General features: G+C 32.4%; 2 protein-coding genes across 3 annotated transcripts; both read left to right on the top strand.

Annotated features, from left to right (window-relative positions):
- Positions 1–3,744: 3,744 nt before the first annotated feature.
- Positions 3,745–11,660, top strand: LOC114196278 (WD repeat-containing protein 44-like). Its single transcript, XM_028086872.1, has 8 exons — positions 3,745–3,859; positions 7,630–9,301; positions 9,386–9,476; positions 9,584–9,741; positions 9,856–9,907; positions 10,018–10,097; positions 10,188–10,281; positions 10,711–11,660. Exons 2-8 carry the CDS (start codon positions 8,354–8,356, stop codon positions 11,232–11,234), a joined length of 1,947 nt encoding a protein of 648 aa, XP_027942673.1. The 5' UTR covers positions 3,745–3,859; positions 7,630–8,353; the 3' UTR covers positions 11,235–11,660.
- Positions 11,661–12,648: 988 nt separating this feature from the next.
- Positions 12,649–17,444, top strand: LOC114162841. 2 transcript variants are annotated; one of them, XM_028046818.1, is made up of 6 exons: positions 12,649–12,799; positions 14,657–14,742; positions 15,917–16,369; positions 16,510–16,722; positions 16,815–16,939; positions 17,027–17,444. In XM_028046818.1, exons 1-6 carry the CDS (start codon positions 12,779–12,781, stop codon positions 17,098–17,100), a joined length of 972 nt encoding a protein of 323 aa, XP_027902619.1. In that variant the 5' UTR covers positions 12,649–12,778; the 3' UTR covers positions 17,101–17,444. The 2 variants fall into 2 exon arrangements, with proteins under 2 accessions (XP_027902619.1, XP_027902621.1); XM_028046820.1 differs by lacking the exon at positions 17,027–17,444 and having other exon boundaries at positions 16,862–16,939.
- Positions 17,445–18,062: the final 618 nt, after the last annotated feature.

Below are 18,062 nucleotides of genomic sequence, written 5' to 3'. Positions count from 1 at the left end.
GTTTTGTATGAAAAGAAATTGGTTCAGAATTAATGATTTTAAAAAGTTGTAAAAGAGATTGCAGTGATCTGCAGATTATCTTGGGAAAAGCGCAATTATGAAGAGTTTTGTCGATAAATATCAGTGATTTGGTAGGGGAAATCCGTGTTCACATGGTTTTTTCATTGTAAGGTAGTGGATTAGGCAACGAATTAAGCAGAAGAGGATCTTCGTATCTTGAAGATAGTCTCAAATCATATATATAAAGTGACCCATCATAGGTATCTCTACACGAGAAAGACGAAATGCCAGTGTGGAGCAATTGAATATTCATTGGAAAATTCGCAGGTAGAAAAATAACACTACAATAATCGATACTATTCCACCCAACCAGTATCGTTTCCACCTTTTTGCTCAATCAACAAAACATAATCCACGGATCTCACCCAAGTTAATGCTTGCGATTCTGTGCTATAAAATATTTACACTTTTCTTCCTTCATAATTAATATTTAAATCACACCTTTTCTTTTATTTTAAACCTTAGATATTATTACATTTTCCCACCCAAAAAGTTGTTATATTTTCTTTCCAAGAAGCTCTGTGATTTTGTTCCTTTGAGGACTTAAGAGAGAACGTATATTGATTATGATGAGATTTTTTTGGATGTATTGTAGAATGTCTTTAATCTACATTAAAGAATTTTAAAACAGATAACCCTAATTTTCGAACAGAATTAATTGAGGTTAATGATGGAGACCAAATAAGTGTGCTTTTTTTTTTTTTTTTGCATTTGTTTTATAGCTTAGTGTTACAGTCAACTATTTGGAGCATCCTGTTGTTGATTTTAATATTTTAAAAAGTGGAATGAAGTTTGAAACACTAATATGTTATTTCCCTTTCCTTTAAAGTTGAAACTGATCACAAGTATTTAAAATTAATTGATAATCACGTGGAAACCAATAATGACAGAAAAACAAAGTATTGTAATAAAATACACAAATTCATCTTTTAAGAAGAAAAAAATGAATGAAATGAAGTGAGACACGTAAGAAACGAAAAGGTGATTGGCATGTGAGTGGGGTCTAGATTTTGGGCACGTAATTTGTAACAGCAATAATAAAATCCTATAAAACTTCATAGATTTGGTGAGCCAGCAAGAATTCCTTGTATCTTTGATCCATGAAAACTACGATGAAACATGAACTTTTTAGCCCTGCTGTCTGGGCCCTTTGAATTGGTCTCTACTTGTTGTTTTCTATTTTCGTTTTTGTTCTTACTTACTCCACTTTTTACTCCTTCTTCTTCTTCTTCTTTTTTCATTCCTTACAATTTTTTATTCTTCCCCTGTGAATTAAGAACAAGAAAAGGTAGCACCATTGCACTGAGACTATAAAATATTGAAAACATTCTATGTATCAACATATGCAGTATGAGGATGAAGGAGACAAAAAGGCATTATGCAAGCACTAACTGCAGTTTATATTCAAATCATTCTGAATTCATCGATCTTCTCCACTTTCCATCTTGTAATGTGCTTTTCCAACACATAGGATTCAAATTATGAACATTCATTTAAACACGCTCGTGATTATACTTAAGAACTTATTTTTTTTTAACTAGCTTCAAAACAAAGGAAGGTCATAACTTTTAGACATTAAGACTTACATCAAGCATTCAATCAAAGTAAAGTACTAACCAACTTATTAAACAAACAACGACACTCAAAAACAAGCTTATGAAATTCAATATAAGAACTTAATTTTCAAATGAATATAACACTGGAGAAAACTTAATTTTCATTTTTTTAGGTATTTTTCAGCTTTAAACAAGATTAATTATTAAATGTATTTTTAGTGTCTAAATTTAAATATAAAATTGAAATTCATTAATATTCTAAATTTTGATATATTTTTATTTACAAACTTTAAAAATAAATCGACATATTTTTCTTAACTCGTGCATTAATTTGGTTTTACATGTTAAAGAGTGTTTTAAGCTTACCCTTTGAGCTCAAATGTGTATGATATAAAAAAAAATTAACGTTTCTTGATTAAAACAACAAAATTCATTAAATTTTATACTGTGTTTGGTTTCGGCCATGGAACATCAGAAACAAGAAATGCAATCAAGTTTTTTTTTTTTTTTTTATGATACAAAAGATCAGAAAAAACGAAACAAAAGTTTTTATTGAACTTTCTCTTCTCACATGCTTGAGATTTGACAGAAAGTTTACTTTTATTTAACTTTTATAATACTTTATATTAGCCAAATAAATTTAATTAATTAAAATCAAATAAAATATAATAAATAAAATAATAGTAATAGAAATAAAATAAATAATAATAGTAATATTAATAATGGAGTGAGAATAATATTAATATAAATAAAATAATAATAAATAATAATATAAATAGAATAATAATAATAAATATAATAACAATAAATATAAATAATAATAAATTTTATTTTTATCACTTAAATATATTTTTAATCTATTAATTTCATCACATCATTTCCTACTTTTTACAAATTTTCATCTAAAATTATTTCATTTCTCACCATCTTTCTCTTGACCTAAACAATTTCATTCTCAACTTTCTTTCTCTTCAAATCCACTAATTTTCACTTTCCCAAATTCACCATCTAATCTAAACAAAATCTTAAAGTTTAAAAATTAAAATATATTAAAACTTGGGATATAAATAAATTTTAATTTTATATTTAAATTTAGAAACTAAAAATATATTTAATCGGATAATCAAACATTAAATAAATTAAGAAGTAAAAAATATTAAAAATAGAAGCAAATGATTCGTTGTAAAGAAAAAAAAGATAGAGTTTGAGTATTTGCGTGGAAAAAAAGAGAGTCAAATACTTGCAATAGAAAAAACAAAATGTGGGCTTTGATTATAATAGGGATAAGTGTGATAACTTTTTGGTTTAAAATGAGAAGAAATCGAGAGAAGATTGAAGAGAGATTTGTCCCTAACAACTAGGGATGCTAGAGGCCTACAACCCTACCTGCCTCCGTGGCTTCCACAATTCCACGTTTCCCTAATAATTTCAGTGTTACAGTGAAACTCGATTATTTCATCCCATTATTTGCATTTCTTACCATAAAATACATTCAAATTTTATCTATTTTATTTTATTTTAAACACCTCTTCTTTGAATAAACTCATTTTATAATTCACTGTTTTTTAAAATAACAGAATGTTTTCTTTATTAGTTTAGCATTTTTCTTATTTTCATTGGAGGTACGTAGCTAAATTAAAAATAATATTACAAAGCGAATTCTTTTATTATTCCTTATTATATTTACTACTTTAACACCAGTAACTGTAATCATACTGTTATTAATATTGTTAACACAAAATCTTCACTTGTCGTAATGTTATTTTAGTGTATCGAATATCAAATAAAATAAACTTTTGCTACGTTTTTATTCTATAATATTTTTATCACATTTTATAGTATCTTATGATTATACATTTTTGCCTTTGTTTTTTCTCTCAAGAGTGTGCTAAAGTCATAAATTACGATCACACTCTTTTGAAAACACTATCTGATCTCATAAATAGTAGCAATATACTTTGAAATTATGTTTAAAACCGATATCAAATTTGGTATTTTAATTAATTTTCTTAAAGAATTATCATCCAAAGAAGCATATAAAAAGTGAAGTTGTGGGTGGAGAAAAGCAAAGTGGCCTTGGTTCTTCAGGAGAACAAGAATTATAAATATATATATATACACGACAGTACATAGCTACTATAGATAAAAAGACATCAATTATGACACTGCTTTGCCCTCTGTGTCTTTGATTGCAATCTGAGTTCAAAGGTTTTGAAGAACCAAACCATGCTGGGTCCCTAGAGGTTAGTGTTCACTTCACACTTGAAAATTTTCTACTATTTCATCCTAATTAATTAATTCTCATGCATAGCCTCTATAATTTTCTCTGTCTCTGCACTCCATCATCAGAATGAATGAATGAATTTTTTGTGTGCACGTATGAAGTTTCCTCCTATGGCTTTTGAGAAAGAAAAAAGCTTTAATTTTTGTGTCAATTTCAGATACCCTGTTGCTCCTTCTGTGCCTATTTTCGCCATGTCTCCCTCCATTTGCTTCACTTTATTGTTTTGTGGGATAAAAGCAAATTTAGAAAGGAAATCTCTGGAAGTGCAACTCACTATTTTCTGGAATGAAATCACCTATCTTGTTTTCTTCCTCATCTTTTTCTTCCCTTCTTTACACCTTTCTGATATTTCTGAACCATTATTGTAAAGCAAAATGAGAAAGTGAATGCGACCCAAGAGAGTAGGGAAATCAAATATCATGATTGGCATTGCAAAACGCCTAATAATTTAAACATGCCACTGCTCCATGGTATGCAATACTTGTTCTGCGATTGAAATTGGCGACCAAACTTAGTAGGACTAATTCATCATTCCATTTTCTCTCTCATTTTTTTTCCTGAGAAAATCCACGTTCAAAATTACGATGCTACATCTATAAACTTCCAACACCACAAGGGTCATTTTAATGATACTAAAAAGGTGTCCTCGTAGCATCAAATCTGCTATAGTGCTCTGATTTTTATGTTCTTTAATCTGCAAATGCTACATAGATTTAGGTCTTTACAAAACCTCAATAGCCCTTCTCTTCCCTCGTCTTGTCATTCCAGAATAAAAAGCATCCATCATGCATGTGAGAATTCTCACATATCTCTTGTCTTTACTCTCAACAGTTCAATATGAAATTCCCCAGTGGCGGCTATGTTAGATTTCAAGCTTCATCTTTGTTTGTCTCTCACAAACACTTAACCTCTTAAAACAAGAAAAAAAGTAACACCACACACATATCTGAATGTTGATGATGATTATTATCTTCAATCATATTAAAATACAACTATAATCATCAACCACAAAGCATACTTTAAAGGACTTGATTGAGCATGTGAAGGATTCGGTAATGAACATTATATGGTTGTTTTATGGACAAATAAGATATGTGTCAGAGTTCCTACAATATAGTTCACTGTATTTTTAATATTTTAATTCGTTTTAATTATTGCGGGCACATGGTAACACACTTGGAAGAAGTTGGCACGAAGCAACACGAGTGCATGATTCTGAAACATCCATTATATTACAGCTAGTGCTTGTGCGGTTTGGGATAACATTAAACAGATAATGAAGCAAAAATATCAGAATTGAAAGGGGCTTCTCACCCTACACTCCAGTGCTTGTGGCTCCACACTTATTAGTGTCATACACCTACCATATGGTCCATGCCTATTTCTCTAACACATTCATCTATTTCAATTTTTTCCCCTCTACATTTTTATTATCTTAAGTAAATCTCTTCAACTAGAAGGAACTTTGTTCATATCGTAAATCACTCTTTTCAAATTAAAGTGAGAGATTGAGTTGTGACTTTGGGAAGGTTTTGGAAGGTTCGAAGGATGCTAAGTCGTGATAATGATATATACTATGATCAATCTTATCATATGCATTTTATTTTTCACAGTTGTTTTCAAGTCATATATGTCGTGCACAATTTCGATTCAGTTTTGTCCCACACAGTTCCAAGGATTCAAACTAATTTGGATGTGAAAATTGCTTTGCCACACTCTTAGGCATTTCTTCAAATAGTTTTTACTCACATTATTATGCCCTGAAAAGGCTACACACCCTGATAAAAAGTCCTTCCATTGCTTCTTAAATGAATGATGGGTAATTCAACCTAGTCATGTGAGTTTCTTGTAGTGGCTTGTTGCTAAAAAATCCAGTTTCAAATGTATATCTATATATATATATATATATATATATATATATATATATATATATATTTTTTTTTTTTTTTTTAAATTCAGAAATCCTTTTTCGAAAAAAGTGAAAATCATAATCGGTTTACAGAGATCTGATTACCCTGGACATAGAAAGGTCCTTTCAGTGTCATTAGCATGAAGCCAAGGTATTTTATTAATAATTATAATAATGACAATATTATTATTGATATTTATTATACATTATTGTATGGTAAAATTATTAATATTTATATAACTTTTTTAAAAATTTTACTAACGACAATTCACATTAATAATGTATTTTGTATGTTAATTTGTAGTTCATGTCTTCTTCAACTCATTTTTTTTTTCTTTTTATCGTACGGTTTGTAATATTTTATTATTATTTTCCTTTCATATAGTAAAAATTAGGATGCACCATGCAACAGTTTTCATTATAATATATGCAATAATCCTATTTTTTTTGTCTTTAGTGCATGGTGGAAGTATAAGATCAATTTTACTTTTTTTTTTAATTAAAGTACTATATAAATAAATACTTAATTTTTTTATTTTTGAATCTAATTACTTACATAAAAAATTTGTCATGACTATTAGTAGAAGAGAAAACAAAAGAAGAGATAGGAGGGCAAGTAAGGAATTGCATCTTGTAATAAGAATGGAACTGTGCTATGCACATGCATAAGTTTTGAGAATTAAAATCATGTTTTATTTTTTATGGAAAAGATAATATTTTGAAGGAATCAGATAGTTAAAATTTGAAGTGTGTGATATATATGGTAAATTCTTTTTAATACGAAGAAGCTTAAAACTACAGAGGAAGCTAGTTAGCTGGTAGTGAAAGTCGTGAGAATAGTAGCAATGTTTTGTGGAAAACCTGATCAGATGTCAATTTCAAGAGAAAAAAGTATGAAAAAAATGAGAGGTTTTGGGTTGAAGAAGAGGAGTCCTGCTATTAAGGGGTGCAGTGTTAGTTTTGTTGCACAATACCAACAACCCCTCATTAATGGTGGAAGCAAAACATCACACGAAGCCCAAGAAATTAAAATCTGAACTGCATTGCAGAGGAAGAGAGGGGTGCTATTATGTTTTGCTGTAATAAGGAACCCCTATGGCGCTCCAAGTGGGCACCTATGTCACCCTTAGGTCTTAACACTTTCGGGTCATCGCTTTTTCTATGAAGGGTAAAAGGCACTTACATAGCACCCAGTACTACTTCACCCTAATACTACTCCACTACTTCACAAACCAATTTCACTTGTGTTTTTTTTTTCAACCCTTTATCTCTACAATAGCTCTTATAGCCATTAATGCGCCTTAAAGACAATGCTAGGAATCATCAATCATGGAATTATCTAGCTATACTAATCTTGGTCTTAATTAATATCACTAACCCCCTTTTAAAAATTGTAGCGTGGTGTCCTGTGTTGTTGTTAGTTATATATTTCCTTCACATGCCTACCAACAAACAAATACAGAAAAAAGAAGATTTTGATAAAATGAAAAACCTTTTGGCATAATGAAAAGACCATGGAGTTGGATGCTGTTGTGGTGAATTGAATGGACTGAAATTTTGATCTGTGGTTTCTGGTTCAGCAACACTTATGCTTGATGTAGGCATATTCTTTTCACGTAGCAGGTCCTATCCATCGAAAGCGAAATGCTTTTAAAAATTCTGTACTTTTTGTCTCTTCACTTTTAATGTAATGTTGCAACAATACCATTCTTATTTTATTATTGTTATTTGTTTTATGACACAGTCAATGTTAAACTTGTGTCACTATTTGATGATTATTTTAAAGTATAAAATAATCTCGAAACCCTCTCTTTGGTTAGTTACGACAGAGGGAGATAATAGGTGGGGGATTACAGCAAAAGCGTGGAGGTGAATGTGGAGTGGTTGTTGCAGTTGCAGAGTATGGAGAACAGTAACATCTTGTTTACCGCGTGAGCGGCTCGTGCATGCAGTTCCACTCTTCAATCTCGAGGTGGCTTGGTTGGTTTGTTTTCTAGGTGACAACACTTTTCTTCTTCCGCCAGTCTCTCTGTGTCTTGAATCGCTTGGTTCACTGCACTCGGAGAACTTCTTTTGTTTGACCTTGGACTTGGTGTTGTGGCCAACATTGCAATAGGGTCGGTGATAGCTTTGAATTCAAGAGGGTAGCGTTTCGCCTCAAAACGGTTTTGGCTTCTTCTTGTGTATCTTCTAGGTTCTGCTTTTGAATTTACTTATTCTATTGTGGTGTTATTGGGGTTTGAAGAATAAATTATACTTCTTTTTTTATTTTAAGTATTGGGATCCTGGTCTTTAGAGGGTTTCCAACATGCCAACAAGTGTTGTCATTGGCTGTTTTGTTGAATTTCTGAGAGGTTCCTCGTACTTGGTCCCTGTTTGTGGTGGTGGCATTTTATATTCAGTTTAGTTTTTCTCCATCAGCGAGAGAAACTTGTTCCCTTGATTTTGGGGGTGTGGTGTATTTAAGGTGTCGCAGAAGCAGGGGAAGGGTTGGAGGTGGCATTTTCTCTTCGTATGTGGGACATTTGCGTTTGATTGCAAGCTATGCTGGTCTCTGATGAGGGAGATTTTGATGTGTTTTTTGACTCAGTGGATTGTTTCTCACCGACCCAAGGGTCTGCTCTGACAGAACAAGAGTCGGGTTATGAGATTTGGGCGAATGAGCCCGTGAGCGTGAAGGAAAGGAGGGGAAAGTTTTTGCAGGGGATGGGGTGGCATCATGGTTCTTCCGAGCTTTGTTCTCAAGAGAATAATAATATGATGAATTCTGATAGCTCATCAGTGAGATTTGAACTGGAGAGGACCGGCGATAGTGAGGAAGTTTCGGATACTTGTAGTTGTATTTTGCCTTATGATCAGGTTTCTGAGGAGTTGGTTCTCTCGGGAAGCGAAACAACTTCTGAGGATCAGAAAGGAGGCCCCAAAGATAAACCAGATGCAAGTTTAGAAGGGAAGATTTATGAGGTTTCTTTCACAGATCAAGAGGTTAGACATAGAAAAGCTGAGGCTAGAGAGGAAGAGAAGAAAAGTTGGTGGAAACACTTTGTAAGCAACAAAAAAGGAGGTTGGGGAAAAGTCAGTTCAAAGTTGAATTCAGGGCCAAATAAAACTCGTAGAATAAAAGTAAAGCAGAATAAGAAGAGGTGGATGGAGTTCAGTGCACTGTATATTGGGCAAGAGATTAGAGCTCACGAAGGCCTGATTTGGACTATGAAGTTTAGTCCCAATGGCCAATATCTGGCTAGTGGTGGTGAAGATGGTGTTATACGCATATGGCGTGTGACATCACTGAATACATCTAGTATCTGCTTCAATGCAGAAGACAGTGCTGTTAGCAAAGTGAAACATGGCTCCTCTGGTTCTCAGCAGAAACACTCAAGCCAATCCTTCGTTGTTCTTCCTAACAAGATTTTGAAAGTCGAGGAATCACCATTGCATGAATTTTGTGGTCATACCAGCGATGTCCTGGATTTGGCTTGGTCCAATTCTGATGTGAGTTTCATTTGCAAAAGCTTTTTATATTTAGACCATTTACAAACTTTGTTAAATCTGATCTAGAGTTTGTTCCTCTTGCAGACTCTCCTTTCTTCTTCTTCGGATAAAACTGTTCGCTTGTGGAAAATTGGCTGTAATGAATGTCTGAGAGTTTTCCATCACAAAGACTATGGTAAGTATGGTTTGTTTACTTTCATAATTTTCTAGAATGTGGGAAATTGCGATATCTTAATCAAACAAGTGTAATAACCATTTTGTCTTGTTCTGACATGGAAACAGTGACTTGCATTCAATTCAACCCGGTTGACGAAAATTTCTTCATCAGTGGTTGCATAGATGGCAAAGTCCGAATATGGGGTATCCATGAAGAGCGAGTTGTTGACTGGGCAGACATTCGAGATGTGATAAGTGCTATAAGCTACCGACCAGATGGACAAGTATGCTGTGATTTCTTGACCGAATCTCTGTGATTTTGTATGTCTTGTTACTAATCACAATTCTAGATTTTTTTCTTCATTAGATATTGAACCTATGACTATTCACTTGTGCAGGGTTTTGTAGTCGGTTCCCTCACAGGCACTTGCCGCTTTTATGTCACCTCAGGTATTAACCCGCGGATTACTAGTTAATTAAGTCTTGAACTCCCTTTAGTAGGGTGAAATACCAAAAATTATATGAATTAAAGTCTCTAAATAGTATTTCTAATTGTTTAGGCAAACATTTCCAGCTTGATGCGCAAATTCGTGTCAATGGAAAGAAGAGAACGTCTGGCAACAAGATAACAGGCATTCAGGTTTTATTTTTTCCTTGAAACTTTGTCACCTCTAAAATTTATACTTTTCTCTTACTTTGCTTACATTTCAACACCCTTATTACATTGCAGTTTTCTCAGAAAAACCATCAGAGAGTTATGATTACATCTGAAGATTCCAAAGTTAGAATATTGGAAGGCATTGAACTTGTTCAAACATATAAAGGTAGAGCACTAAGCAATGAGTAGTCAACCACATGATTGTTGAATTAGTTACTAATATCTTTAAACAATTGCAAGATTTTTCAGTATGATCTTTTCATCTGGTTGCATTGATAGTCAAAAACACTGTTGAACACTTCAAGTTTTAAACTTGGAGCGACTATCACAGAAATTGTCGAACATTTCATCCTTAAACTGAATGCCCACCTTCTGTATCTGATATAAAGTTATATGCATGTCATATAGCACAGAAAGTCTTTATTTTCCATTTACAGATTGCATGTGTTCTTATGTGATCTTTTACTTCACCTAATCTAAATTGTGGCTTTTACAAGTTAAGATAAAACTTGCTTCCACCATCTACATTATGACATTGTTGATACTTAATTCACATGGAATGTTCTAAGTTGGTTGATCATACTACTCTCTGCAGCTCTTCCAAGGTCTGGAAGTCAAATGTCTGGTTCATTTACCTCTGGTGGGGAGCATATAATTTCAGTAGGAGGAGACTCTCGTGTGTACATGTGGAACTTCAATGACTTGGGAAACACTTCTCCAAAAAGTACAAAATCCAAGTATTCCTGTGAGTACTTTGGCTCTAAAGGGGTTACTATTGCAATACCTTGGTCTAGCATGACTGCAGAAGAAAGAGGTTCTGGCAATGATTTCGCCCACTATTCTTCAGAAATGCAACCCCAACTAGAAGCTGCTCATGGTGTTAGGGAATCAGAACGTTTTTCTTTTGGAAGTTGGTTCTCCATTGATGGTACATGCAGGGGTTCTGTTACATGGCCCGAAGAGAAGCTTCCTAGTTGGGATTTACCTCTTGCAGAAGTTGAATTTGATCACCAGAAGCAAAAATACGTATCAGAAACATGGGGATTATCCATTGTGGCAGCAGGTTGTGATGGAACCATAAAGACATTCCATAACTTTGGACTTCCAATTAGGCTTTAGAACACTGGCATGGCTTTGTGGAGTATAAAGTAACTGCTTACTTTGCATTCAAGGTTCTATGGTTTTGGCTTTCCATGTTAAAGGTGGTAAAAGATGGAGATTCATAGAAGAGTTTGAGGGCCTTGGATTCGTAGCATAACCTACAGAAAAATTGAGGCTTTGAGTAAGAAAGATGTTTATCTGAGCAGTGTTGTGCTCAACTACGACTATTCTCATTACTGAATTCATGATACATGTCAAACATTGTTGACATATTCCACGAGTTTGTAAATTTACAGTTTTAGTATGTCACCGATTTAAGGTGGTCTGCTTGTAGAGTCAGGCCACCAGAACCCTCAGCTTTCTTATTGTAACATTTATTTTTGTGAATATTAGCTAACTTATACGATAGGTATAGATTAATAAAAAGAAGAAAACTCAATTGAATTTTTGTTCAAAATACGAGCTTTTCTTGCTTTATGCAGTTTCTCTTCATTAACAATGATATCTTAACTTTTCTTCTTACAGATGTATAAACAAGTAGACCCTAACCTTATATTCTTCAAGTTTGAATTTGGTTTGTGAAAAAAAAAAAAAATAGATGATTAAGCATACATAACTCATTAACGACTCCAGTTAAAGTTTTGACTTTGACATTAAAAAAATACAAAGTTTGAGCTTAAGCTCGTTTGTTTAATTATGTTTTTTGACTTCATGAATATAATATTTAATAATTACTTTGATATTTTATAATTATCTACTAATAACCAAACGTGTTTAACGTGTAATATGTGAAATTAGTTGTTTTAGACTGTTATAATTTTTTAACTTAGCAAATAAAAAAAACTCATTACTTATTGACAGTGAAGGAAAATAATAATTTAAACAAAATTGATAATATTTTGTGCCATTATTTCAAAGTCAATTTGTGTTTACGCTAGTTTTCATAAAACCTCTTCGAAAATAAACATAGCTTTTATGTAAAAAAAAAAAAAAAACAAAATATCGTACCCAAAAAAGACATGCTTTATTGCCGTTACGATTAAAATATTCTTTTGAGTATCTGATTAACGCAGTGCATGTATCGTCCTGTTTGTCTTGATTTGCAGATATTCAAAAAAAGTTGTTAAACAAATCAGAATACATAATAAATCTAAATTAAATAGTAAAAAAGTACTGTACTTTCATGAGAAAAGATAAATAGACATGTCTTACGATTTTAACTCTATGTATACAAGGAAAAGAAAAAAAAAAGTTAAGTTATTTTTTGCGGACCATGCTAGTAAAATCCTTTTCTTCAAAAATGACACCAAGTAAGGAAAAATTAATATCTCATTCTCATATTTCATTATAATTACTATAAATAAATAAATTTCGACTTAATAATTAATAAAATAGTAAATGAGGTTATGTGAAGAAAAAGACTGAAGAGAAAATAGAAAGACCTAGGGTGTAGTGCAAAAGGTTAAAAAAGAGAGTAAAAATGAAAACAGAAGAGAGACATGTGATAGAACACAGCGTTTGGCGAAACTTGTTCATCGGTTCAGGGAAAGCGATTTGTGAAGATGATTCATCAGCGTGAAAAGGTACACCACCTCATAACCCATCTTTTCATTGTTTTCCCCCTTTCTCTAACCCTTGAATTTCATGGTGCAATGTGAACTTCTCTTTCCAACAATTTCGCAACTTTTTATACATAATACTATACTCGTCAAGAATAGATTCTGAAAGATCGAAACTAGTTCAGTCAATTTTGGCAGTGGAGTTTCTCAGAATTTTGACGATACCGTCTTAGTCAAAGTTTAGCGATTCAATATTGTTCTTTTATTCTAATTCAAAAAGACAAAAAGTGTGCGCACATGCACATTTCTCTAACTCTTCAAAACTTTTTTTTTTCTAGAATTCGAACAATCAAATCACATTTATACCAGTTCCGATTCTCAGTCGCTAGTTGCTCACTCTTTCTTTTTTACTTTACCTTATTTGATATTATTAACATTAGGATTTTTTGTGTTGGAACACTTTTCTAAAGATACTGTTTGAGAAGAGAATAAATAAATGAATTAAGAATACACTTATATATATCAACTTTATTATGAAAAAGGTTGCTTTAGTTTATCTATAAAATAATTTTAAATTATAGAATTTTTCTTTTTTTCTATTTCCTATACGATATGCGTTTGTAGAAAGATTTTTTTCTCTAAACGTTTCAGCAATAAAAACATACTTCCAAGCTTCTAAAATCAGGCTTCACTCTTTATTATTATCTCAATTTTTAAACGCTGATAAATTTTTCAATTTTATCTATCCTGCTCTAAGTTAATTTGTTGAGCCAGAAGAGTCTTCTAGACTTCTATAAATGTTAATTATTAAGTTATGACAATTTAGCTTTTAGTTCTTTCCCTAAACCTGGCCACACTAGCCTTGGTGATGCTTCAACTACACAAGCTAACACTTCTTATAATCCTTTCCTACAATTTAAGTCAGAAAAGTCCTCTAGACTTCAGTGATTTTTTATTTACTTATTTGTCAATATTGAATGTCTAACTGAAAAATATAGACTTACAAGGACTGAAAAGATCATTTAACCTACTTTTGGAGTAGTGTGTTGTGTTAATATTAGATGCATCTCTATAATCAAGTGTTTTTCGAATCGTTAAAATTAAGGTTAAATAAGTTTTTAGTATCTTCAAAATTGTTAAAATATATATGAATTCTATGGCTTATATATTGCCATGCATAGTGTTTACCATGAACGGGTCTCTACTAGCAATACTCTTTCTTTTATGACATCTTTTTAGGGGCATCCTCATTTATGTTGCCCCAAAAGTGTCGTGTGAATGTGCTAGATAGCATAATTCTGTAACGGATTTTAAAGATTGTTATGAACACTTTGAACATAAAATAAGATACAAATGTTCTGAAGTTAAAATAATTTTTACTTCCGATAACTTGCATCTTGTTTTCAAAATCCTTTAGAATTTTGAGTTATGAGTTGCGACTTCATAGAAATTTGTTGCAACTGGTAATTGACCCATATTTGAGTTGCTTAAGTTGAACTAGAAAATGCTGCATTTGTTAACGTGTTCCTTTAGGAGATATGCTAAGGAATAACTAATTTTGCATTTTTCTGACTTTTGAGTTGCCCCAATTTTCTTAATTTGTTTCAACAGTGGATATGTAAGGAGTAATGGATACTAGACCTTGTGATTGTTTTGATGAGTTTATGTGCTCTTAATATATAGAAAATGTTGACAGGACCCTTTTTGTGCTTTGCTGCGCAGTTTTAATGTGTCTTTTATCTCGATACTCAACCAATTTAGAATTTATCTATGATTATTGATAGCAATATTTTTCCTTTTTCTAAAACATTTCTACTTATAGTTTGTTTCGTGGCCTAATATTAAAATGCGTGTCCATAATTGTCTCATTGAATTTGATAGACAGATATCTGTCTAATATGTGGTGATAAAGGAGATCCGAAGTGCCACGTATATTGCGTCGAATGTAAAGCGTGTGTTCAGCATAGGTATGTGTTTTTTCGCATTGTATGATATTATATGGTATGTCAGAACAGAATTGGAATTTGATTTATTTGTCTCTTCTAGTTTATATACATTGGAAAAAATAGGAAGCCATCGGTACTGTAATTTTCAATATTGACGCTTGTTTATTCTCGATTGCCTAACAAAAATTTAAGAATAAGGAAAAAATATTGAGGCTCACATTATAATATGACTATATGAAAATCGTAATTTGGAACTAAATAAAAGGAAAGAAAAAGTAGAACTAATGAACTAACTGAATGTACATATACATTATATGTTCTAAGATGTCCTCAAGATGGAGCATGTATATTATGTACTTTTGTCTTACAAGTTGTTATACATTAACGAAAAGATCTGCCAAATTATAACAATTGCGGCAGGAATTTCTCAACAGTAATGTTTTATCCCTGATCAATCTAGCATGTATCAACAATATCAGTTTGCTAGGTCTTTTATTGAATGACTACATTTAGAAGCTATAAGTTTAGAGTTATAGGTTACCACTTTATGGGCTTCATTGATTATGATTCAAATTTTCTATTTTTAAGTAGCTACCTTCGCTGTATGAATTCAAATATTGCAGTTTCATTGAGTATTAAAAATGGGAACCACAACATTTGAACTCTTATTGTGAAAGTCACTGAAAGCTTTATGTGATTAGCAAGCTCCTCTGCATATAAACCTCCAATCTCTTCTTCTTTGAAGGTCACTTACCACTTTTAGATTTATCATTTTATTACTTTATGAAGGAAAGTAATTTATTTAGAGAAATTGTTGCTGCATTTGTAAATTCAAATGACTAACTAGCTAATATTTCACTAAATCTCTGAGGTTCTAGAGGCAACTCTATAGAATAAACTACGTGTAAAGTTAAGTGGTAAATTTATTAAGGAGCTTAATATTCGTCTTATTTTGATTCTAATTTACACTGCACCAGTTTATATATTGATGTGATCTGAATATATCCACAATTCATACATACTTGTGTTTCAAGTGGAGAAGTGAAAGTATAAAACTGGAACCTAAGATGTTGTGTACTTCTTTTTCTAGCCTGATATATGTAAATGTGCTTAACAAATAGTTTATATATTTGCAGATATTGTTTACATAAGTTCTATACAGAAGATGATGGAACAATTGTTTATATATTTGCAGATATTGTTTAGACGAGTTCTATACAGAAGATGATGGAACAATTATCTGGAAATGTGAGGACTGTGCACCACGTAACCCCAAAAGATGGGGATCTGAAGAATTAAGAAGAAGCAAGCGTGTAACTCATGTTGCTGAAGCAAAATATAGAAGGATAGAAATGAAAAAGGAGAGGTTTGCAGTTAGAAAACCAAAATCTGTTAGATCATCTGAAGGTTTTCATACCGAATGCCATAGGAAAAATGACATTGAGAAGAGACAACCGATCCTTGAAGACAATGGCATCTATTATGAGGAGCCTGAATCACCTAAAGGTCCTATAAATATGTTAACTGACGAGCAAGCATTGGAGCATGGGAAATATGTTTACTCTGAAGCCTTAACGACTCAAGACCATAGTTATCCAGAATTTGACAAGCCTAGCCGTGCTCACCCACTTAGTGATCCAGTTTGGACGTGAGATTTTTACTTTATTTTTCTGTGTTGAGGCTGCTTTTGTCCTGTTAATCATTGAAATGAAGTTCAAGTAATTTGTTATAATTCCCTTAGAGGGTTATTTATGCACCTTATTTTTACAAACATTTTTTCATGTATAGGGGACAATTTATATTGAACAACGCAACAAATTTTGGTCTTGTTGCTTATGCGTCAGGCGGAGCTTGCTCAAAAGTGCATTTGGCAGTGACAGAGCTTCCTAAACTGCTTGACGTGGAGATGTTATCAAGGCGTGGTATTTGGCCTGAGAGGTTTGATATGTCTCCTCCTAACGGTGATAGTATTGGTCTCTATTTCTTTCCACATTATGAAAGGTATGCTTTATCAATAGAATATATTCTCCATACTGAATGGTTTTGTAATTTCTATGTAAACCTTGTTTTGTATATTCTCTAACATCAATTAGGGATGAGTTAATTTTTGATGGTGTGATGAATGATGTAATTGAACAAGAATTTGCTCTCAAGGCGGTCATTAACAACATAGAGCTCCTCATTTTTTCTTCACATCTATTACCTCCAAATGATCGGAGTATGTTCTAAACCTTCGGCTTTTAATGTAAATTTAGAAAATCTGCTGTGTTAGGTTTTTAATTCAACCACTTATCTAATTTTGCAGGAATTTGTGACAAGTATTATTTGTGGGGTGTTTTCAAACCAAAGTCTGTCGTTGGGGATATTAGGCCCAATTAATCCCCTGAACAGAAACAGTTTGTGGCTTCTTAATCTGCCGTTTCAACTCTATGAAATCTCGTATCAGGTCAGATTGAGCATATTTTCACAGGTCAGTATACAGGGGTCTATGATTTAGAAAATTTGCTATAACAGGCATTTAATTCAATCACTTACCTAGTTTTCCAGGAATTTGTAAAAAGCTTTATTTGTGGGATGTTTTCAAGTAACTTTTTCAGCTTAAATGTATACAACATTTTTCATCAACTATATATAAAATTGTTTGTAAAACGCTACCCTTGATAGCTAGAGCTTCTTTGTGGTCTTTGTTCCCATCAGCACGAGATAATAGTTCAATTGTGGGTTAAAGTGTATATGTTTGGTTCGGTTACTAATTTGTTTTCCCCTGAAATATTAGAGACCATTACATTCTACTTGAGGTTTATTTATAGGGCAAATAGGCTCCAAAAGCTTGTCAAATGTTTTCGCACGTGGCCACATGTGAAATAGGAATAAGAGTTGATCTTTTGGTGTTTTCGGGAATTGATTTAGTATGTGTTTATTTTCACATAGGATGTGAATTCATGATTTATTTATAATTTGACACTATTTTGTAACATCCCAATTTTAGCAGCTTAAAACTAATAAAAAAAAATAGGGAGTTTCATCATAGTTCCAAATAAGATAATCCAGTGTACACAATATATTAATACAGTCTTACAAAAGATATGACTATAAAAATATATCAATTATACACTTAAACTAAACTAGTAAACTCTATGTTTAAACTGACCCCTACTAAAGCTCCCACTGGAAAGCTCCTCCATAACCTAAAACGATGGATCCTCATTCTCCAGAAGTGCCCTTGACACTGCAACCACATCTGCTCCCATCGAAAAGGTGATCATCGCAAAAGGAAAACATACAATACGAGACAGAAACACAAAAAGCAAGGATAAGCTAATAATGATTTAAAGAAAGTT

Source organism: Vigna unguiculata, chromosome 9 (genome assembly GCF_004118075.2).
Source record: "Vigna unguiculata cultivar IT97K-499-35 chromosome 9, ASM411807v1, whole genome shotgun sequence".
In the NCBI taxonomy this organism is placed as follows: Eukaryota; Viridiplantae; Streptophyta; class Magnoliopsida; order Fabales; family Fabaceae; genus Vigna; species Vigna unguiculata.
Note: the sequence above shows the minus strand (reverse complement) of the source record. Positions and strands in the feature narration are given on the sequence as shown.